Source organism: Lygodium microphyllum, chromosome 19, assembly GCF_053477565.2.
Source record: "Lygodium microphyllum isolate KBCC chromosome 19, Lygodium_microphyllum_v1.1.10, whole genome shotgun sequence".
Taxonomy (NCBI): domain Eukaryota; kingdom Viridiplantae; phylum Streptophyta; class Polypodiopsida; order Schizaeales; family Lygodiaceae; genus Lygodium; species Lygodium microphyllum.
Window position 1 is genome coordinate 47,248,257 of NC_141153.1, and position 24,499 is coordinate 47,272,755.

At 41.2% G+C, this 24,499-nt stretch overlaps 1 protein-coding gene across 1 annotated transcript in view; it reads left to right on the top strand.

Moving 5' to 3' along the window:
- The first annotated feature begins 985 nt into the window (after positions 1-985).
- Positions 986-24,499, top strand: part of LOC148019832 (intraflagellar transport protein 172-like) — a 324,662-nt gene continuing 301,148 nt past the window's right edge. The window contains exons 1-4 of the mRNA XM_087700018.1: positions 986-1,124; positions 9,025-9,124; positions 9,231-9,331; positions 9,697-9,823. Coding sequence (XP_087556144.1) covers positions 1,015-1,124; positions 9,025-9,124; positions 9,231-9,331; positions 9,697-9,823 — 438 coding nt within the window. The 5' untranslated portion in view covers positions 986-1,014. The remainder of the gene's footprint in view (positions 1,125-9,024; positions 9,125-9,230; positions 9,332-9,696; positions 9,824-24,499) is intronic.

Genomic DNA, 24,499 nt, shown 5'->3' on the forward strand with positions numbered 1-24,499 from the left:
TAAAGTTTTTAAGGCATAGTTTTTCACACACTTTCAAGAAGAAGAAGAAGAAGAAGAATAAGGATTAAAAAAAGAAGAAAAGATCGAGAGAGGGAGAAAAGAGAAAAGAAAACATTCTTTTTTAAATTAAACCTTTTTTAAATATAATTTTTGACTTAGAAAGAGACAGAGAGGAAATATATAATTTGAAATAGAGAGAAAATAGGGGGAGAGAAAGGGAAAGAGAGAAAAGAGAAAACTAGAGAGAGAAGAAAAAATATATAAAGAGAAAAGAGAGCGAGATAAAAAACTTGAAAGAGAAAGAGAGAAGAAAAGAAAAATAAGGAGAGAGAGAGAGAGAGAGAGAGAGAGAGAGAGAGAGAGAGAGAGAGAGAGAAGAACAATGTAGAGAGAAGAAAAGGAGAGACATAGAGAGAGAGAAAATAAAGAATTTAAAAAGAGAACGAAGAGAGAGAGAGAGAGAGAGAGAGAGAGAGAGAGAGAGAGAGAGAGAAGAAGAATTAAAAAAAAAGGAAAAAAGAGGAGAGGGAGAGAGAAGGAAAAGAGAGGAGAATAGAGAGAGAGAGAGAGAAAGAGAGATAGAGTAAATTAAAAAATTAAAAACAAAGAGGGAAAAGAGAAGAGAGAAAGCTGAGGAATGGATTGTTGAGTGAAGTTGTCATGCCGCTTCGGGGCATTGAAGTTGTTGTGAAGCGTATCGTACGACAACTTCGCTTGCCGCTTCGGGACAGCAAAGCTGTTGCTTCGCACACTCGAAACGCTAGTCAATATTATTGAGTGCAAGATATTGTATAACTTTCTAGATGTTGACCTGATATTAGGAAGAAGAGAAAAATCAATAACCAAGGAAACCGGAAGAAGAAATTTGAGGTTTCAGTGTGAAACCGGATTCGCTGGTCGGGGACCAAACTGGCCGTTGAGAATCGTAGGCTTGTGAAATGAGCTAATGTTGCTTTGAAATGTCGTTAGCCTGTTGGCCCTAAAACCCTTAGAGACAGAGAGAGAGTAGCAGATATGGCCTTGCAGCCTCCGACGAAGAGGATAAACTTTCGGCATAGCTCCACCATCATGCCTCCTTCCAACACCATCGCAAAAGTCACCGCTCTGGCCTGGTCTCCGAACAGGTTTTCCTTCCATCGTCGATTTTGCTTTTCGGACCGCTTGGCGCACACTCGCACACTCGCACACACACACACACAGAGAGAGAGAGAGAGAGAGAGAGAGAGAGAGAGAGAGAGAGAGAGAGAGAGAGAGAGAATACTTTTTCCAGCTGAATGTTGTCTGCCTGTGTATGCAAATGGATTGGTTACGGTTTCTTTAATTGCATATTTGTCTATAAATGGACCACTTATGGTTGTTGAGTTGATAATGGAAACACTAACCAGTTTGCCCTAAGCATATGGGCATGCATGAAAGACAAGCTTACAGTGTGTAACTTCAAATTATGCCTCTATATAGCAACAAAATAAGACCGTTCCATCAATGTCTTTGTAGACATTTGAGGGAACCGTGTGATAGAACCCCATGTTATGTAGACTTTGTGTCTTATCAAGATGACGTTACCTTGTACCATAGAGTTCCAAAAAACATTATTTGGAGCATCCCGTGAGCCTATGTGTTTGAACTTGTGGTGCATTTATGAAAAGTGGTCCCTCTAAAGAGGTACTTTTTAAATTTTTTTTACAGTTTCCTTATTTGTTTAAGGCTTTTTCTTTGTATTGATTGGCTTTGATGACAAGAGAGGATGGATTCTTAATAAGGTTGGTTGAGTCTAGAGAAAATATCGCCTATGTTATTGCCATTGTTTGTCAACTTGATTGGATGGATGGATATTTTTTTCATTAGTACTAGGTTGGTTCAATCTAAAAATGGCTTCTCTTGCTAGAGATTTGGGGAGGAGTTCTCTATGTTCCCTCCTTGGCACAAGGAGTCATCATATGAAAAAACATATATACTTCATTATGAGTTATGAGGTATTTGATAGTAATGGGAAGATCCTAAGAAGGACAAAGTTCTACCTATTGAACTCTTGCCATTGAGGTGATAGGTATTCAGGCCAAAGTGTATATAAATGTCGTAGAATTAAATTAATGCTAGTCTAAGACTGTGAATGGGCACTAGCAGTTCTTGGGTAGGGACAAAGGAATGAATAAATAATTTTTAGAAATTAAAATGTGAAAATTAATTAATGTTGAAAAATGCAATTAGAAGGTTGCCAAGTGGCAAAACATGCTACCACTTGTCAAAATTACCTATGCAAGGTTGAGAGAGGGTTGTTGGGTCTAGCTGAGGGTCATTTGAGCCATTCAAAGGTTGGTGGAGGCAAATATAGTTAGAGGAGAGGCTACTACGGTAGGTGCCAACAATTCTAGGGCGATTCTAGCCAGCTAAGGGCTTTGCCATACTAGACGATAGCTTCCAGGGGGTGGCTAGTAGTAGGCAATTGCTTTTTGGGGTTGGTGACAACATTTTGGAGAGGCCAAGCAGTTGGCGATAGCATCAAATGTCATGCCACAACAGGTGACAACAAGTTTGTGGCGACAAAATTGGGGAATTTCTCTCTCCTTAGCTTCCTCTCTCATTTGATAAACCCTTAACAATTCACAACCATTTCTAGCATTGAGTGAAAAGAAATTGAAAAAATTGTTGTTGAAACCTAATTTACATAAAAAATTAGGGTTTCCGTAACCACTCAGGGTTCTGTGCCCAATTATTGAAGTCTTGTACTTGGTGTAGTAGCTAAAGGCAAGAAATTTGCAGTTGATCCAAGAGGTAGCCTATTCTCAATTTATTGTGGTCCACATGCAAGAGATTGAAGACCCAATTAGCACCATATTGGGAAATATGGGAATTTCCCATAAGTTTGGGACATATGGTCAAAGCTTTGGATTTGTTATAACTTGAACATTATAACTCCAAATCGAGCGCTCTATAGCTCAATAGATTCCATTTTTCAAGCGCTTTCCAATGATAGGTCACATCATATGGTTTTGAGAAACTTATGGCCATGTTATCGAGGTGCCACTTTTTTAGTATTCAAAAAATGGAAATTGGGAGAATCCCAAACTCACTAATATTGTGTTAATTGTGCTTGGATTGTGGTACAATAAGGGGAAAATTGATTTTATGAACTGCTGGTCATTCTTGGCAGCAATTGTATTGAAGATTGAAGGAGATCAGCCCATGCCTTAGTGTACTTCAATGTTCTAGTAATATGAGATAAAGAGAGACCACAAGGGGTGTTGGTTGTTGGGGCCAATCTAATGTCGGTTGTCCAAGATTAAGTAGTAAAGTTTGCATTTTCAGATTTGTGTATTTATTGATTGCTGTAATTTGTAGTAAATCAGGTCATCTACCACCCTTTCCAAGAAGGAAGGCTGATTTCATGGTTCCATTATTGGGATACATAAACTCTCTTGAGTAGGTGGGCCTGGGGCACTTGTGTGCAAACTAGAGAATCTGCATTCTTGCTGAAATTGTGATCAGTTGAGTGCATTACAACAGGCATGTCATCATACAATAGTTTAAGTCATGATGATGTCTCACCATTTGAAGGTACATAAAGCAATAGGGAAAATGCAATGCCTATCTTGGAACACGCATGCAACATGGACACAATGATGAGAGAATGTGGGTTTAAAGTAAGAAGTGGGTTCCTCAAGGTCACAAAATGTGATGACCAGCAAGGGGATAAAGAATATGATGACCAGTTTAAGGCTCATTGAGGACAATAGCTGATATCTTTGATCCTCAGTTCATGTGTTTTTTGAACTTCTCAAAGAAGTTCTCAAAGAAGGACAACAAGGGCAAGAAGAAGATGCCATCCTCTAGAGCTTCTGGGCAGCAAGAAGCTCCCAAAGAGATCCATTGCAGCCTGAGAATGCACAAAATGTTGGTGATAAACAAAAACAACTCATGCCAGTGGGGCAAGACATACAAATGCAAGGCGATGTTGGTAGTGCCAATCCGTTAGTTTTTGGACAGCAGGGCATGCATGCTAATATGGGTTATCTAGGATACTTTGGTGGTGGAAGTAGCTTCCATGCGATGGTTGGTGAAGGACCGCATATTGGGATGTATGGTATGAATCCATAAGGTATGTAGCAACCAATGCATGGAATGCAAAACCCAATGTAGTGGAATGTAGAATCCTATGTTATAGCAATGTGGGCATGGTGTCTGGGCACAATATGGCATGTATGGTAATGGGTCTGCAATCCTCGGTGCGCATGGGGCTCAAGGAAAGAATGTTGGCCATGGAAATGCTTTTTTTGGTGCTGGTCATAATGCAATTATAGTAAATGCACCCTTTTTGCAGCCATCAATTTATGATAATTTAACACCAAAGGGACTAGCAAAGGGCTATGATGATGGTGGTAAAGGGGTGAAATTTGAGACCTTCAGTGTTGCACAAGATAGATCGAAAGTGTTGATTTTCATTCAATAGTTTGATGCAGCCTACTTTGGAGGTAACTTTATTGAATCTTCTAAGATTCAAAAGGAAGCCACAAAAATGCATTGCAGTGGTGGTCCACACTTTTGATGCAAGGTAGAGCACCATCAACATGGGTATAATTTAAGCAATTGTTTGCTTAAATTGTAGAGCACTATCAACATGGGTACAATTTAAGCAATTGTTTGCTTCTAACTAGTTGATGAGTACCTTTGAAGTGGATATTATGTCTGCTTTGGAATAAGTTGGATGCATCACAAGGCAAGAATTTGGAGCAATACAATAAGAAGTTTTGGGAGGCATTGTTGTTGGTCACTTCTTTCTGTGTTGTCCCCCTTTTGGAGCAAATGGAAAAGTATTGTAGTGGGATGCCTAGGGAAATCAAGGATTTTTGCATAAAAACCACCATGACCAGCATGTTACAGCTAATTGAGATGGCATGTATAGTCGATGCTTTGTTGCGTGGAAAGTCTTCGGGCTTCGAGGATGAAGATAAGAAGTCATTTAGGAAAGTTTCCAAGGCTAAGAAAAGGGGTAGATTTGAAAACAATGATGAGAAGAGGCAAAAACAACAAGGACTTGGAAATTGGTGATGCAATGCAAAGAATTAATGGCTGCAAATAAATGCTTTGTATGTGAATAGGAGGGGCACATAGCAAGGGAATGTCCCAATAGGCAGCAAGTTGAAAAAGTTGAAAATAATGGAGATCCCAAAGGAAAAACCCCCAAAATGTTGGTTGGCTTGGATCCCAATGTGGTGGTGGATCAGCCCAACGATGATGCTATAGAACTTTGTGGAGCATGGGGTAAGATTAGAGATTAGCATGCATTTATTGTTTCTTTGATCCTGGTGCACATTCAATTTTATCTTTGTAGACATAGCTACCCATCTAGGCACTAGATAGAATGAGATGGGTCCATGGGGGAGATTGGTATGGCATGCAAGGGGCATGCAGAGCTCGTCACTCTTATCATTGGGAAGCTTTGCTTACATATTCAGACTTATGTGGACAACAAAGGGTTCTTCATAGATGTGATGTATTACTTCGAATGACTTGGTGCCATCACGCTATAGTAACAAGGGATGGACACTTTGTAGCTTTTCATCCCACTCCCATCCCGTACCCATACCGTCCTAGTCCCATTTTCATGTTAGAGCCCCCTCTCATGGTAACAGAGGATGGCAATTCTTGCCTTGTCCCCGTTCCTATCCCCATTGCCAAAACGTGTCCCATGTTACTATGTATCACATGCATGCAGTAGTTGATGCCCATGACAAAGTTGTAACTCTTCATCATAAGGGCAAGGTCCATACATTGGATATAAAACTTAAAAGGGAGTCTGTCCTTGCTACAACAACTTTTGCTATCTCTAAAGTAATAAAAAATTATCTTTTAGGGTACTTGATTTTCGCTAAGGATAAAGATGATGATGAAAATGTTGGGAATGTGTTCTAAGTTGGATAAGGATAATATTTCATTTCTAAAAAAATATTCAGGTTGCTTTTCTCAATCATTTCTAGGGCAGATTCCATCTAAAAGGCTAGAAGATCGCGGTATAGATTTGATCCCTAGGAATAGCCCTCCTAATAAGCCATGATATAGGGTGAGTGCAGCCAAATAGGAGGAGATTATGAGCCAAGTTAATGAGTTGTTGGAAAAGGGATTGATTTAGCCCAACCATAGTAGCTAGGAGTTTCAGAAACGGCAAGGTAAGAAATGGGTTTCAAACAAGTTTCCTATAGTATTAATTTTTAGGAAACATCTAAAAAACCTTTCTTATCTACATGGTAAAAAATATGGGTTATAGAATAAATATACACAAAATACTCAAAGAAGTAATCCTACCTATTCATTATCTATATGACCAATGATTAAATTGTACACTATAAGCATGAAAACAATATCAAACCTTCAAGAAAATAGGCATTATTGACCATTTGCAAATCACATTTCACTTTATAACTATTGACATCCTTATCAATGATTGTCAACGCGAGAACACAATGATGATGCACTAAATCGTACTATGAGAAGAAAAGCTAATACAGTGGAGCCGAAGCTTAGAAGATTACTACACTGTCTTGTCTGAATCGGGCCGCAGCACCCATAGGGAATCTACACAATGAAGGGAGCAAAATGTAGTCCTCCACGCAGTGCGCTATCAAAGTAATCACTAGAAGGTGAAGGACAACTATCAAAGAAGTGAACCCTCGTCCTCCAATGCCATCAAAGACAAAGAAGATGATCACTAGTTGTCAAGGGAGGCAAAGCGCAATCCTCAAATGTCAAGGAGATGGCCTGGATGCAAAATGCAAATGCCAAAGGCCACAAGGCTACAAATGCAAATGTGATCACTGACACCAAGTGTGATGCACTATCACCAAGGGCAAGGAAGTTGATGCCAAGGTGAAGGAGATGACACCAGGCAATGAGATAGCCTCCAAACTGCAAAATACAAATGCCAAGGTGACGCCAGGGTGATGGAAGCTAACGCTTGCTCGTGGAAAGCCTCCCGATGCAGCAAATGCAAAATGCAAGATGACGCCAACTAGTGGGGACTGATGCCAAGGTGATGGAAAGCTAATATCTATATTACAGACGGAAGGCGCATTAGTGCATTTCTTTTTGGGCATTGTAGGCTATCCTATGCACCCACATTATGGGTCTAGCCACTTGCTTACCAATTGTGGCCCCAATTTGCCTATTCATAGGGGATGAGGAGGGTTGGTGGAGGTGGAGAGAGTCAGAGGAGAGGCTGTTACAACAGGTGGCAGCAGTTCCAAGAAAGGTCCAGCCAGCTAGGGGGTCTCCAACAATAGGCGATAGCTTCTGAGGGGTGACTAGCAGCAGGTGACTGCTTCTAGGGCTGGCAATAGCATTCTGGAGGGGCCAGGTAGTTGGTGACAGCATCAAATGCTGTCCCACTGCAGGTGACAGCAGGTCTGCCCCTATTTTGGTGACAGAATCGGGGAATTTTTCTCTCAGCTTCCTCTCTCATCTATTGATAAACCCTCAATAGTTGAAGGGTCTTACTAATATAAATTTTCTCTTCTCTGATTAAAAAAAAAGCAAACTTCACTACTTAACCTTGGACAGCTGATTGTGGATTGGCCCCAACAACTGTCACCCTTGTAGTATTTCTTTATCTTGTATTACTAGAAGGTTGAAGTACACCGAGACATGGGTTGATCTCCTTCAATCTTTAATACAATTGTTGTCAAAAATGACCCGCACTTCATAACAACAAATTCCCCCTTGATTGTACCACAATTCAGGCACAATTGGGTCTTCAATCTCTCACATGTGAGCCACAATAAATTGAGAATGGGCTACTTCTCCAATCAGCTGCAAAATTCTTTCCTTTAGCTGCTACATTGAGTACAAGGTCTTTTGTACTTCGGCATGGATCCCTAGTGGCTGTGGAAACCCTAATTTCTTTTGTAAATTAGGGTTTCAGCAGTGATTTCTTCAATTGCTCTTCACTTAATGCAAAATATAGATCAGCCCTGTAAGGCACTTCCATATCAAAAGATTTGTGTAACAATGGGGAAGTTTGTGTATTTATTGCTTGTTGTAATTTGTGGTAAATCAGGTCATCTACCATGTTTTCCAAGAAGGAAGGCTGGTTTCAGCATCTGTAGAAATGTTTCGGGCACCTATTATGAAAAGAAAGGCCTTCCAAGCCTCCTCCTTTCTATATGCGATACCTTGAAACTCTATGCCTATGCCCTCCTAATCCTCCAAGGTCTCTAGATTGTTGAAAGTTACCTCCAACACAATCGAAGAATCAACTGCAAATAATAAAGCTGTCACTCTATCTAACTAGAAAGCTTGTGATTTGACGTTAATTGGTGGATAGATGTTGAGGTCCGAGGATCCCAATGCTGGAGCTCCCAATATCTAGCCTGACACAGACAGCTCTCTTTGCAACAATACTTCCATGGTCTCTCACACATGACAATAGACTTGTTTAGGTACACACCCCTCTGCTCTGGCTATGGGCGCTAATTATACACTGTTGGCTTGTAAGCAAGTGAGTTTGTGTTCCTATAGGGGAACATTGATATGTCTGCTAGCTGCAGCTGTCCTTTGGAATTAACAGCTTCCTAGGTCTTCATGCTCTATTAACTGGAGGCTGTTGATGTTCAAGGTGATGAGTGGGGGTTGGTCGAACACATTCATGTTCAACATGGTTGAAGATGAGGAGGGTGAGCTATGTGACATGCAATGCTGATTGGCTGCAAGTACATAAAGCCTGTTTACCTTAAAACATAGTGGCCAGCAACATGTAGAGCTTCTCAATTACAAGAATTGATGTTTTCCCACATCAAGTAAAGGAAATTTGGATGATTGGATAGCATATCTCCAAGATTACTTTGAGAACAAGCAGGTTTTCAGTGAAAAGCATCAAATTAATTGCAAACTTGATAATTGCTTGTAAGAGAAGTAAAGGTCTACTAGGAAAGAAAAAGTATTCTGGAATTGAAAATTCTGCTTCTTTCATGACATATGATCTTGATGCTATAACCCTACATCTCACTAGAACTTAATCTCTATTGGCTGGTTTAGTCGAAGGTTGGCTGCTGTTACAATATCACGAATAGTCTACCTTTTTGATGATGCTGGAGGATTGAAGGAGAAATTTGCTACTAAGCCGGCTGACTCAAAGGTGAATAACTTGAAAAGTGCTCTAGTTTGCAATTTGGTTCAATTTAAAACCAGTGGTTTTATCATATCTTTTCAAAGAATAACAGTATGTCTTTGAACAACTGCAGGGCTCCAAACTGTACATAATAGTAGAAATGATGTTTTCTCCTGATAGCACAAAGCTTGCTCTTGCTCAAAGCGATGACATTATCTTTATATATAAGTTGGGGTAAGGAAATTGTAGTTCTTTTTGTTCATGCTTAGGGCTTTTGCTAAAACAATGGCTCTTATGTTCATATAGTCTTTGAAGTTTCCATGCCTCTCTAGCGTTTGCTCTTGTCTTATCTGTTTGTTTCTTTTCCTTTTGCATGAATGAGATTTGAGTGAAGGAAATTAAAGCAATATGTTGCCAAACACCAAAAATAAATCTTTGGCTCCTAGTTGCATGTAGAAAGCTTCATCACTTTTCTGAGAAAATTGGTTGTTCTAAGAATAATAAATATTTCCTGTGACATTGTCAGGTTTTGAATGATATAATATGGTTCTTATTTAATTTTTGAATGTATGTAACTTATTGCATAGTGTTTGTTGTAGGATCAACTGGGGAGAAAAAAAGTCAATTTGCAACAAGTTTCAGCAAACTCTGCCAATTAATAGCATTATTTGGCCAAGGACAAGCCCAAACGAGATTGTTTTTGGGCTTAGTGATGGAAAGGTCAAGGTATGCTGGAAATATTTTTGTGTTGCAGGGCCAAAAAGAGTCCTAATTTACTGCTGTTATGGCTTGCCTATTTTTAATGAATCTACCACAATCAGCATTGAGCTTTTAATGGTCCATCAAAACTGAACTCTGCCCTACCTTGTTGTGGAAGATGAGAAAAAATTATCCCTAGTATTATCACCCAAACGGGCAATGTACTGAAAAGGCCATTGGATGGTGTTAGGTTGTTTGGTCATTGCTAACCAGTGGGCAGGCTTGCATTTTTCTTAGGGTGGTTAAATAACGAAATGGGCACAGCCCATCTCAGTCCCTGTTTTCAAATTGCAGGCTTTATTCATTACCATCAATCGGACTGCCTATTTTCATCACAGGCAAATAATTGGCCTGCTGGTTAAGGTGGTATATTCAATTCTTGGCATTTTCTCTAGAGGAGAATCTTGAACCATATGGCTGAATAGTCCTTGAGGGGAAAGCTTAGGTGCTCAATCACTTGTCTATATCTATCATTAATCTATCCTAGTTATTATTATCTCTGTGAGAAGTCCCAGTGTGGGACAAAGGGCCTTGAATGCCTAAAGCATTGTCCCCATAGAGTTGGTGCCAAGGTGAAAGGCTATACTACAAGAGCCGTGTGACCATCTCCACCAATGCTCAAGAAGAGCATCCTAAGAGCTTTTTGCCAAATTTCTGTGCTTAGTCTAAAATTTGGTGTCGGCATTTTTTCTAGAGGAGTAGTCCTTGAGGGGAAAGCTTAGGTGCTCAATCACTTGTCTATATCTATCATTAATCTATCCTAGTTATTATTATCTCTGTGAGAAGTCCAGCGTGGGAAAATGGGCCTTGAATGCCTAAAGCATTGTCCCCATAGAGTTGGTGCCAAGGTGAAAGGCCATACTACAAGAGCCTTGTGACCATCTCCACTGATGCTCAAGAAGAGCATCCTAAGAGCTTTTTGCCAAATTTCTGTGCTTAGTCTAAAATTTGGTGTCCTTGGTCTTTGAATCTAATTTTGATAGCCAAGCTGCCTATGAAGTCCTCATGCATGGAGAATTGAGACCATAATACTAGAGTGTATGTGACTATCTTTTCTCACTAAAAAGGAAATCCAATTTCTTTCCACACCTGAGAAGAGCATGCTTAAAGGTCTCAGCTAAGTTGTCAATCCTAGGTGGCAGTTCCAAGTGTGGTGTGCTTAGTCTTTAGGTGACATCACTGCCATAGCCTTGAGAGACTGCTGTTGGAGCCTAAGTACAGCTTTTGATATTTAACTTTTCATGTTTTCTTTGGTTGGTCACAGATAATAGCTTTTCCATAGCCACTTGGTTGGCTCTGGTTGGCTCTATTTGGTCAGCTCATGCATTCCATCTTTCTTGAGAATCCCTATTGCCCTCATGCTCAACAAGAAAACATAGTTCAGGGTACCTTGGGTATTTTACTTGAGCTTTGGTCATATCTACATCATGACACTGCGTACAATGGCTTTGGCTATTAGACATTGGCCTTGCCATCTTGTCTTGTATGAGATTTAGGGAGACTAAGTTTATAGGGGCTTAGAAGAAGAAAATTGATGAGATATTTCTTGGGTATTTCACTCATGCCTCACTTATGCCTACGCTGGCATAGGAGTGTTGGTGATCAGTAGGACACTGGGGCACTTTTTACTCTCGATAGGAGAGGTTTTTTCCCCCAGACTTATGGTATTATTTCGTATGTGCTTATGACACACACTTATGGGCACTTACCGTGTTCGGGTGTGAACACCCCCTACAACCCTAAGGTTTAAGGATTGTACCTTGTACTTTCAGTTTACACTCTTTCAGTCTATTGCATTGGGTGTCGTGCTTCACTCTCAAACTGTCTACTGTTTTCTGTGCTGAGCTTCGATCCTGCTGTCCTCTCTCACATTTGGTATCAGAGCATCGGCTTTGCTTTGCTAAGCTCAGTTCAGCTTAGCTTTGCTCAACCTCCGGGAGCTTCTGCTCATGTCTCAAGTTCTTGCTCTGCGCCCAGCCAGCTTCGTCAGGCTGCGTTAGACAGCCCGTTAGTTTCCTCCACACTGCCTGTTCTTGAGAGAGCCACCCGCCAGTCTGCTGTATGTTAGCCGACTACCAGCTCCGTCAGCAATAACTAGTGCTAGAAGCGCTGCTTGCAACGCTCGTGTGCCAGGCTAGTAGGCCCGCTTGACGCCTTCCCTTCTCCATGTCAGTTTTGCAGCCGCCACGTCGCCCGCTAGCTGCTGCACGCCTCGCCAAACGTTCGTCACTAGTCGTCATGCATGCTTGTAGCCGCCTGTGCCCTCCCGCAGTCCCTGACCTGCCGCTCGCCACTCGTCTGGCCCGACGACTGCACTGTGAGGAACTTGCTGCGACGCCTGAACCCGCCAGCGACAGCCCGTTTGAAGCGCCGCTAATCAACCCGCATGACACCTGTCTGACGTCTCTGCACCAGTTAACTCGTAAATTTTTTGGTAAATTGTTTTTAAAAATTTTAATTCTAGCATAAATTTCTGGAAGTAGGGGTTTCTACGCAACAGACACAGCATTTAGAAACGTGTCTGGGACACATTGGATGCAAATTTTTGGGCATATTCATAAAAATTTTTGGGGCTTTTATGTTTTTTGAGGACATTGGTATATATACTACAGCTGCAGTCACAGAAAGATTGTTTTGAACAAATTTAAGGCAGGAAATTTTGGGGATTTTGTTGGTACAGTGTTAGTGAACACTAAATGCACCTTGAATTGCGTGCATTAAAGATAGTTTTGACAGAGTGCACCTTTGCATACTAATTGCAGAAAGTTATTTCGTGCAATTTCTGGAAATTTTCAGATTTCCAGTGTGGTCCTACTTTGACATTGCTCTTTTGCATTTTTTTTGGTAATTGAAAATCATGGCAAATCAGGGAGGAGATGTTTTCACCTATGTATCCAAGGAGGACAGATTGGATGGAAATAACTATTCACTTTGGTCCTTCATGATGAAGAATGTACTTGTGGCAAAAAATCTTTGGGATTATGTCAGTGGAGAAGAAGCTAGACCTGGAGTTGTGGCTCTAGCTACTTCTCCTCTAGGAGGACATGCACAACGGGCACCTTAGCCTGCTCTACTTCAGCCACTTTCCCAAAGAACAGTAGCTCAAAAAGCATGGGATACACAGGATGCACAGGCTTTGTCGCTAATTGCATTGGTAGTTCAGCGGTCAATCATCCCCCACATTTGTTCAACAGCTTTGTCACGAGAAGCTTGGCTAACTTTGGAGTAGATGTTTGCAGGCAAGAATGAAACTCGCATCACTTTCTTAAAGAAAGAGCTAGAGACATTGAAAATGGATGAAGGTGATTCTATCAGGACTTCCGAGAATAACTCATGAATGTTGATGAGTACTATTCAAATGCACAGATGATATCTACCACTTTGAACTCATTACCTCCTTCGTACTTGGCTTTTCATACGGCCTTAAACCTCACCATGAGGATTGCTGGGCAGCCAATCACTTTTCTTTAGTTATGAGTTTCCTTCTAGAGAAGGAGCAAACAAGAAGAAATAGTGGTGTGGATGCTATAGCCTCTGAGCAGGCTTTCATGGCTAGACAGAAGGGCAAAGGTAGCCAAGTGAAGAATACTCTGCAGAGTTCTAGGACTTCTGGCACATCACAAGCAAACAAAAAACAAGGGGGCTTGCAAGCCAAAAATGGAAAATGCCATTATTGCTAGAAGCCAGGCCAGTACATTATTGAGTGCAGAAAAAACGCACCGCCAAGGAGAAGAAAAAGGAGTTAGGAATGTCTGTTTCTGATGCTCCTTCTATTGCTATCGAGTCTGCATCTTTTGTTGTAGATAGGGACTATTGTTTTTATGTATGCAGTTATGACACATCTTGGGCAGATCGAGCATTTAGCTCTACTGAGGATGCATGTACTTGGTTTTTTGACAGCGGTGTTTCTAGGCATATTATATCTCGCAGAGATTTATTTGCTTCTGTTAGTGCTGCTCCAATTGGCAAGTCTGTACAGTGTGCCAATAATGCATCATACCCTGTTCGAGATATTGAGGAGATTATGCTCACAGCCATTGATGGCTCTATTCTCTGCCTACAGGATGCTTTATTTGTGCCAGCATAAAGAAGAATCTGCTCTCTATTTCTTCTTTGGCACGTCGTGGATTGCAGGTCACATTTGATGATGACAGATGCATAGTGAGAGACAAAGAACACATGACTTTGGTCTTGAAGGGCACTTTATGTCATGGGCTATATAAGTTGGATGCTCTTTCAGTTGATCAGTCAGCGTATTTGACCTCCACTCTTACTCCTGCTATGATACAGGCAGAGTTATGGCATGCTAGGATGGGGCATGTAAACTTTGGCAGCTTGAAGCTCTTGCAGCGTACGTAAATGCTAGATGGATTACCTCTACTGGAGAGACCTCCTGAGCACTTGTGTGAAGGATGTATTTTGGAAAAAATGCATCGGTTTTCGTTTTCCCATGATGTTGCTTTTAGAGCAACAGCCAGATTGCAGTTAGTGTATTTAGATGTATGTGGGCCTATGCAGACAAAGTCATTGGGAGGATGTTACTATTTTGTGACTTTTATTGATGACTTTACTCGTTTTTGCTGGGTCTACTCTTTGGTCAAAAAGTCAAAAGTGTATGATGCATTCTTGCCTTTTATTGCACTTGTTGAAAACTAGTCTGGTTGTAAAATTAAGACTCTCCGTTCGGACCGAGGAGGGGAATACATGTCCTCTATGCTGAATTCCTTTTCGAAGCAGAAGGGCATTTTCCATCAGTACACTACTGCTTATACTCCATAGTAGAATGGTGTTGCAGAGAGAAAGAATTGGTCACTCATGGAGATGGCCAGATGTATGCTAAAGGCAAAGAGTTTGCCTCACAGTTTTTGGATGGAAGCTGTCATGTGTGCTTTCCATGTTTTGAACAGATGCCCCACCAAAGCTTTGAGGAAAATTACACCTTTTGAGGCTTGGAATAGCTGGAAACCTTTTGTTGGACACTTTCGTACCTTTGGGTGCCTTGCATATGCACATATTTCAAAGGTACTCATAAAAAAGTTGGATAACAAGGCTGTTAAATGCATTTTTGTGGGATATAGCAGTGAGAGCAAAGGCTACAGACTCTATGATCCTGTTTCTAAAAAGGTGTTTGTCAGTAGGGATGTACTATTTGATGAAAAATCAGAATTGTCCCTGGCTGGTTTAGACACATATCAGGCTGCCCGTGATGTATTTGAAGGGCTGCTGCCCATTACATTTGGTGATTCAGCTAGAGTTTCAGCAAGTGAACTCAATGTTCAGCCAACTGCTCCTTTGGAAAATGCAGAAAATCAGCCATTGGCTGATTTGAATATTCAGCAAAGTGCTGAAACTGAAATTCAGCAAGAGCTTATGCACAGTCAAGAGGCAAGACAAATGCCTAGATGGTATTTACAGACTATGAAAGATAGTCATCTGGATGCACCCATGGCTGGTCGTAGTAGAAGGCAAGCTCGTATGTATGATATTGCACATACCATGGAGTTCGTTATGGTAGAAAGCACCCTTGATGATGAGGAGCCTGAATGTTTTGAGGATGCACAACAAAGTGTGCATTGGATGGCAGCAATGCAAGCTGAATTGGATTCTAACATTAAGAATCAAACATGGATTTGGTGTCTTTGCCATTTGGGAAGAAAACCATTGGAACAAAATGGGCCTACAAGCTGAAACGGAATGTAGATGGATCCATTGATAAATACAAAGCAAGGCTTGTAGCTAAAGGCTATGCACAGAAGAAAGGCATTGACTATGAGGAGACATTTGCTCCTACTTCCCGGATGACGACCATCAGGTCTATGGTTGCTTTGGCTGCTCATTATGGATGGACTGTACATCAGTTGGATATTAAAACTGCATTTTTACACGGGGAACTTCATGAGAAAGTATATGTACAGCAGCCCATTGGTTTTGCAATTGAGGGCTTGGAACACTTTGTCTGCAAGTTGAAAAAAGCTTTATATGGTTTGAAACAAGCTCCTAGAGCTTGGTATGCAAAGATAGATGCTTTCTTGCTTAGCCAAGGGTTCATAAACAGCTCATCTGAGTCTACCCTTTACGTATGTAAAGAAGGGGGATCCATGTTGATCATTTGTCTTTATGTTGATGATCTTTTGCTTACAGGGACACATGCTGATCAGATTTCAGCATTTCGGTTATGAACACCCCCTACAACCCTAAGGTTTAAGGGTTCTACGTTATACTTTCAATTTACACTCTTTCAGTCTATTGCATTGGGTGTCGTGCTTCACTCTCAAACTATCTATTGTTTTCTGTGCTGAGCTTCGATCCTGCTCTCCTCTCTCACAATATTTATGAGGGGCTGCTAGAGGATTGGAGGATGAAGAAAGACACTTCTCTTGCTTGGATTGGCTAGATTTTAAGAGAATTCTAATTCTAATGCTAGTGATTGCCACTCGAAATGAGGGATCCTTTTCCTTGTTTGGTCAGACAAGATGGGAGACCCATGAGGGAGGAAGTTGATATGATAGATTACTCATGGACTTGTTAACCTACCTCAGAATTAGTCTTAAACATAAACTGATGGTATTGGCTGAACTCCTTTGGCTTTTATACATCCCCAAATGAATTCTTTGTACAACCCCAAAGGAATTCCTCATTGTAGTAAATCAGTTACAAATTTCTAGAATTTTGATAGGACGAATGACTCAATAAGTTCTATAAAAAGTAATCATGGGCATTGGGCATCTCTGTCATTCCACATTTGTGTTAGCTCTCCATCTTTCATTGCGACCATCATCTTCTCATGGCCTTCATCAATCTGCTGCTGCCTGCTTCTAGGTGCTGCTGCCCTGCTGGCATGAGACTGCTGCATTTTCTCCCACACTTGCTGCCTGTTTCCTCTGACATCATCCAATCGGTGGTCTTTTGACTTCTCCTGCCTTCTCCACTATTGGATGTGATCATTGGTGGCTGAGTTGCTATGCTGGCCTGCTCTAGGCTAAAGAATCTGCTGCTTTTGCTGTTGTTTGGCATCCCTTCATCATCTGGCGTCAAACATGGTGGTTTGCTAGACTCGGGACCGATTAGAGTATGCCATACTCCATCCCTCACAGCACTGCCACAAGAGATGATGGCTGTTGGCCAGTCCTCGCTCTTGGAGCATATGTTGTATCACACCCCACATTCTTGGTTTTTCCATTGAGTTTCCTTCATTATTCTTCATTCATTTTGTTTCTTCTTTACTTGCATGTTTTTGGTCTGAGTTCATTTGTTAGTTGTGTTTGTACACTTTGTGTTCTCTGTAAATTCTAATGTAGCCTCATGTACACTTTGTGTTCTCTGTAAAACCTAATGTAACCTCATGTAAGTATTAGAGCTGGTGCTCTTATAAAGAGCATCTTGGCACAATGGACATGGATCTCTCAACCACCTTCATCCTGGGAGCATCTAGTGGTCCACCTTGCTTCTTGTCCAGACTTTGAGGTTGCACCATTCCCTAGACATGGAACACATCACTTCTTTCTTTTTCTTCTTCTTCTTCTTCTTCTTCTTCTTCTTCTTCCCAAGTGACTTAAGGAGGATGATAGGGAGATGAAGTGTTTGGAATTTAATCAAAACAAGTTTCCTTCCTTAGCTCCCAACTCCAATCATCCATGCTACCATTGATTCACTTGAAGTCACACCAGAGAACGGTGAATCTCAATCATGGCAACTGCCTGGCATGGATGGCCACCTCTTAGTGGGGAAGAACAAACCACATTTGGGATGATACAGGATCCAATGCCTTCATCTTAGCTAGGCATAGTGGTAGGCTCATGAATCCTTTTGATTTGTATACGCGAAGACCTTTCTTCATTACTCTTGCTATGTAGGAATTGGTTGCAGGTATAGCGGAGACCCAAGTTGATACTAATATGTAAATTTCAATAGAGGAGGCTCTAGAAGTAGAATAACTTAGATAGGTATACTTGTTACTCCTGGTTGCATTGCCTATGTACATGTGCCAGATGAGTTGAGATCCAAGTTGGATCGAAAAGCTGAGAAGTGCATCTTTATTGGTTACTCTCTGCAGCAAAAAGGGTATCGATGCTATAACCCTTCTACTCCTAAGTTTACAATGAGCAGAGATGTTGTTTTTGATGAGATGAGGAGCTGGTATAAACCAGTAAATGTGATTGATAATGTAGATGCACAAAATGGTAATGTTGCACATAATTCTCAGCAGCAGTCACAAGATATTAGTGGACCTGGAGTGTCGCTCACCTTCTGTTTCATATGAGCATGGTTTTGGTGCCTTGCATTCTCAAATCCCATCCATCCCACCCTTCTAGCTTACATTTCGGCTCTACTACACTTCCTTTTGTAGTTTAGGTTTAGATTCTACCTTTTCTTTAGCTTTTCTAGGTTTCTTTTCCTTAGATCATTTTCTCGATTTTAGGACAACTTTCCTTCTTATTTGCAAGTGAGTATTCCTCTCCTTATTGATGCTACTATGTTGGCCATCACTCTCATGCATTGTCCACCTCAATTGTCATTGGGATGTGAAATTTCTGATTTGCTTTGGTCTTGCTAGTAATATTTGATTAACTTAATAATTTAATGTGCAAGTTTGTAAAGCACATGTGATATACATGGTAGTTCTTTCATGGTAACATGCCAACAACCCCAAGGAGGCAGTGGATGTCAAAGGCAAAAGTTGTGATAAGTTATGCCAGCTGGATTTTGATGTCAGTTGGTGTTAGTTTTGGTCCTAGGATAATTAACTGGCCATTAATTGTCAATGGTTAACACTAGGGACTAAGCATTAATTAATTAATTAATGCTGGTGTAAAGGTAATTAAGGCTGGGGACCACTTGGGGTTGCAAATGGCCTAGCCAATTTAATTGTGGATGGGCACTTTTAATTTTGGGCATGGTTAGAAGGGCTTAAATTAATTTTAGAATTATTTAATTTTGAAAATTAATTAATTGGCTGAAAATTGCTGGAAAATGGGATTAGAAGGTTGTCACTTAGCAAAAGTGCCTATGCAATGGGGGAGAAGGTTGTTTGGGGGACTGGAGAGACTCATTCAGTGTATGCAGGCTATGCAGGCTGTGGAAGAGAGAGAAGAGAGGTGGTTGGTCTGATTTTCTACCATTGAAGGACCTTCTAGGGCCGGCTGTTGCAAGAGACCAAGCTGGAGCAAGAGATAGCGGTTTTGACCCTTCTTGGAGCAGGCAATAGTAACCAAGGGCTTGTGAAGGCATTTAATGCATCTCCTAGCAGAAGGCGACAACATTTCAAGCTAATTCAGGCAGGAAGTAGGTAATTTTGAGGTTTTCTCGTGTGGAAAATCTGGAATTTCTCTCTCCTCAACATTCTCTCACCGTCTCCAGCCCATTCTCTGAGAATCTTAGCATCTCTTAGCCAATTGAGAGTATTCTCAATTAGATTTTGTGGACAGCTGGGAGAATTCTGCTGTAAACCCTAATTCTCAGCAGAAATTAGGGTTAGCAGCCACATTGGGACCAATACCAGTAAAGAAAGGCATCATACACTGAAATCAGCAGCTGAAATTCAAGGAATTGTTAGGGATTTCAGATGCTAGCCCATCCCATTTGATTTGGGGCAGCATTTGGCCAATTTGTGGTTCCATTTTACAAATCCTGGGTGAAGATCAAGCAGCACTCGACCCAAATTACTTTGTTGATCGGTTGTGACAGCAAAGGGGATTTTGGATCAGGAGAGGAAATAGTGAAATCTCAGTTGTACTCCATCCAATAGCAATACAAATGAAATAAATATTGTTAGGGGCACTAGTTTTTGTTGACGATGGAGATGGCAGCTATCAGCTCAACATATAGTATGGATAGTAGAGAGAGTGTAGACACAGCTTGACATACGATTCAATTTCAAGTGTGTAAGTGAAAGTACAAAGTACAACGGAGTAGGCTCCGTGCAGATACATTAAGATCAGCAGCCAAGTGTCTGAGCCATACACATTCAATTGTAGTAGTGAAAGCTGCCTTGTATTTAGCTTCACAAGATGATGTGGTAACAATGGATTGTTTCTTGCTAAGCCAAGAAATGCAAGAGGAGCTAGGAAAGAAACAAATTTCACTTGTAGAGTGACGTGAATCAAAATCACCAGCTCAATCGGAATCACTATAATCATGTAATTGCACCGGCCCACTTTGCATAAAGCAATCCAAGAGTCCTAGTGCCCTACAAATAATGAAAAACACACTTCATAGCTTGCCAATGTGACATGTGTGGGCTGTGCACATATCTACTCATTAGGGTTGAGACTGGAACATAAATAAACGAGACATTCAACTATTGGAGCATGTGTATGAATGTCAAACAAATCACTGTCATCATGCAAAGGCAGCTTGAGTCCAGTCTCCATCCATGTGCTAACTGGCTTGCAATCGGCTTGCAATCGTGGAAGCCAAATCTCTCAAGGAGTTTACCGATATATCTAGACTGTGATAATTCAATGCCTCTAGCATCATGAAAAACCGAATGCCGAAATAGTAATGCAAAGGCTCCAAATTTGACATTTCAAAAGTTTGTTGCAAAATTTTCTTGAATGCTGAAATCTGATTAGCATGTGTCCCTATTAGTAGAAGATCATCCACATAAAGACAAATGACCAGCAAGGATCCCCCTTTTTTGCATGCATAGAGAGTAGACTTTGATGGGCTACTAATGAACCCTTGGCTGAGTAAAAAGGCATCAATTTTTGCATACCAAGCCTGTGGAGCTTGCTTCAAACCATACAAAGCCTTTTTCAGCTTGCAAACCAAATGTTCGGATCCTTCAATTGCAAAACCCATGGGTTGTTGAACATACACTTCTTCTTGAAGTTTCCCATGTAAAAATGCAGTTTTAATATCAAGTTGGTGAAGGAATCGATAAGGAACGGAGATAGAGGTAGACAGACCTTACGCTTAGTGAGGGAGACAGAGAGAGTGCGAGTGTGCAGAGTAGAGAGTCAATACGTTTTTTGGTACAATGACGAGTGTACCACTTTAGGTTTTAGATAGATATATGTATGAAGGTATAATGTGCTAAGGGTGTGTTCACACCCGTGCACATATAAAAGGCACGATGGCCCTTTATTCCCAACAACCTCCCACCTAAAGGCAATGTGCCTTAAGAGGAGAAAAGAATTAGCTAAGTCTAAGTATGTACAAAGCTGAAATAAATATATCTATCCAACTCCCATCATTTGTCGGCAATGAGCAAACCGCTCTGGTGGAAGACCCTTCGTGAGAAGGTCTGCAGGATTATCATCTATATACACTTTGACAAGCTCAATGCTCTTGCTGTCTAGTATATCTCTAATGAAGTGATACTTCACCTGTATGTGCTTTGTCTTTGCATGAAAGACAGGATTCCGTGCTAGCATGATAGCACTCTGACTATCACAATGGAGAATAGGTAACTTTGTGATGCCAAGCTCTCCCACCAAACGTGAAAGCCATAAAGCCTCCTTGCATGCCTCAGTGGCAGCTACATACTCTGCCTTTGTAGTAGACAATGCAACACACTTTTGTAGCTTGGAGATCCAAGAGACCGCTCCTCTTGTGAAAGTAAACATATACCCAGAAGTGGACTTCCTACAGTCCGCATGACAAGCATAGTCTACATCCATAAAGCCAACAACAGATGCTTTCTGCTTTCCAAAGCAGATGCACAACTCCTTTGTGCCTTTGAGGTATCTCATAATACCTTTCACTGCATCTCAATGCTTCTTGCTAGGGGTTGCCATGTATCTGCTAACCACTCCTACTGCAAAAGCAATGTCAGGACGTGTAGCAACCATAGCATACATCAAACTGCCAACAGCTGAAGCATATGGTATCTTGGCCATTTCAGCCTTCTCATCATTAGATGTAGGGCTGTCCTCTGCACTGAGTTTCACATATGGAGGCAATGGAACCCCAAAAATTTTCCCCCTCTCCATATTGAAACGCTGCAAAACTTTGGACATATACTCCTGCTGAGATAGATAGAGTAAACCTTTAGATCTATCTTTGAGTATTCGCATGCCAAGAATGTGATTTGGATCACCCAGATCCTTCATGTCAAAGCTGCCATGAAGACTTTGGTTCAATGAATCCAAGGCATGAGTATCCCTGCCAACAATCAGCATGTCATCAACATACAAAACTAAGATAATCAGGCTGCCATCTGCTACCTTCTTGGTGTACAAGTAGGGATCCACTTGACTTCTATGAAAGCCTTGGGATTGCATGAATGTATCAAACTTATGATACCATTCTCTTGGTGCTTGTTTCAGCCCATACAAACTCCTTTTGAGTTTACATACCATTTGTTCTTTCCCTTGTTCAACAAACCCTTCAGGCTGTTGCATATATATGTCTTCATGCAAATCACCATGTAAAAACACAGTTTTTACATCCATTTGTATAAGCTCCATATCCTCAACCAAGCCCAAAATGGTTCTCAATGTAGCCATCTTGACTACAGGAGAGAAAATCTTATCAAAGTCAATTCCATGCTCCTATTTGTGACCCTTTGCAACCAATCTTGCTTTGTACTTTGGTGAGGAACCAGAAGTGACCTTCATTTTGTAAACCCATTTGCATGGAAGGGTTTTCTGCCCTTTAGGCAACTGCACCAAGTCCCAAGTACCATTTTTGTCAAGAGATTCCATTTCTGACAGCATGGCTTTATACCATTTCTTGCTGTCCTGTCTGTCCATTGCTTCCTTGAAGCAAGATGGTTCACCACAGTCTGTTAACATGACATACTCAGCCACATTAATTGCACCAGGAACAAATTTGTCAGGTTGTCTAGTAGCCCTAGACGATCTCCTAACCCAATGGTTATTGTTTAGTGGTTGTTCCTGCAAATTTCCATTTTCAGCATGCTGTGCTAGCATTTCAGCCTGCAAATCAGCATTAACAGCTTGTTGTCCTGGCTGTTCCTGCACATGTAATGACTCATTTTCATGGGCAATGGCTGGCTAATCATTTCCAACATCATTTCCTGCATTTACAAGTTCATTTACAGCAGGTATTTGTTGCTGTACAACGGGCACATTTTGCTGTCCAAAAGGTATTTTTTCCCGGAATACAACCCTACGGACCTCCTCAGTCTTTTCGGGTTGTTTGTGCATGCGATCTTCCCGGAAGATAACGTCATTGCTGCGTACTATTTTCCTTTTCTTGGGATTCCACAATTTATACCCCATTTCACCCTCGTCACCATATCATAGGAAAATATATTTACAGGACTTTGGCTCAAGTGTGCTGCGTTTTTCTTTACGAATGTGCACAAAAGCCTCACAGCCAAACACTTTCAGATGAGCATATGGAGGTGGCTTTTCCGACCACGCTTCTTGGGGAACTCCCCTTTCCTCCCCCCCCCCAAAGACCTGTTTGGTGACCGATTAATCAAGTGAACGGCTGTCATAACAGCCTCTGCCCAAAAACCATGGGGTAATGCAGCATGAGACAGCATCGTACGGACCTTATCCTGTATGGTATGATTCATATGCTCTGCAACTCCATTTTGGGGTGGATTATGAGGGGCAGTGAGCTCCCTCTTTATTCCTTTGCTGTCACAAAATGCCTGAACTCTTTGGACACATTTCCTACCATTGTCAGAGCGAAGACACTTAAGTGTCTTATCTGTCTGATTTTCAGCCAACACCAAGAATTTTTTAAACTTGTCAAGCACTTCATCCTTGCTACGAATAGGGTAAACCCATACTTTCCGTGTAGCATCATCGACAAAGGTGACAAAATATTTCTTTCCCCCTAAAGATAATCCTGGCATTTGACATACATCCGAATGTACTAACTCTAGAGTAGAAGATTTCAAAGAAAGAGACTTTTTGTGAGAAGTCTGTGCATGTTTGCCATAAATACAATGATCACAGTGCTCAAAATCAGCATACCGAAGACAAGGCAAGTAACCCAAACGAGAAAGCACTTTCATTCCTGTTTGACTTATGTGTCTCAACCGGCCATGCCACAAAGAAACACTTGGTTGCTCGGTCACGGCAACAACATGGTCACGCACACTAGATACATGAAGTGGATACAACGTATCACTATTGCAACCTCTGGCAATAACCCTAGATCCCTTACAGATCTTCCATTTTCCATCACCAAAGGTGGTATGAAAACCATCATCATCTAGCTGCCCTGTGCTGATCAAGCTCTTCTTGAGCTAAGGTACATGCCATACATGCTGAAGTGTAAAGATAGAGCCATGCTGAAACTATAACTGCACACTACCAATACCTGTAATCTCACATGAGCTAAGGTACATGCCATACATGCTGAAGTGTAAAGATAGAGCCATGCTGAAACTAAAACTGCACACTACCAATACCTGTAATCTCACATGCATAGTTGTCCCCAAGATGGACAACACCATGTCGACCCCCTGTATATGCGGAAAACCACTCATGATGAGGGGTGACATGAAAGGAAGCACCTGAATCAAGAATCTAGGTATGCATGTCATCATCTGTATCTGCAAGTAGAGCATGTGCACCAAAATGTGAAGAGACAAAGAGTACATCACTCCCACTGTCACTGTCATGAGTGACTACATTCACCTCTTCAATTTTTACACTGCTCTTCTTAGGCTGACTATCCTTCTTCTCTTCCTTGCAATCATCTGTACCCTTCTTGCCA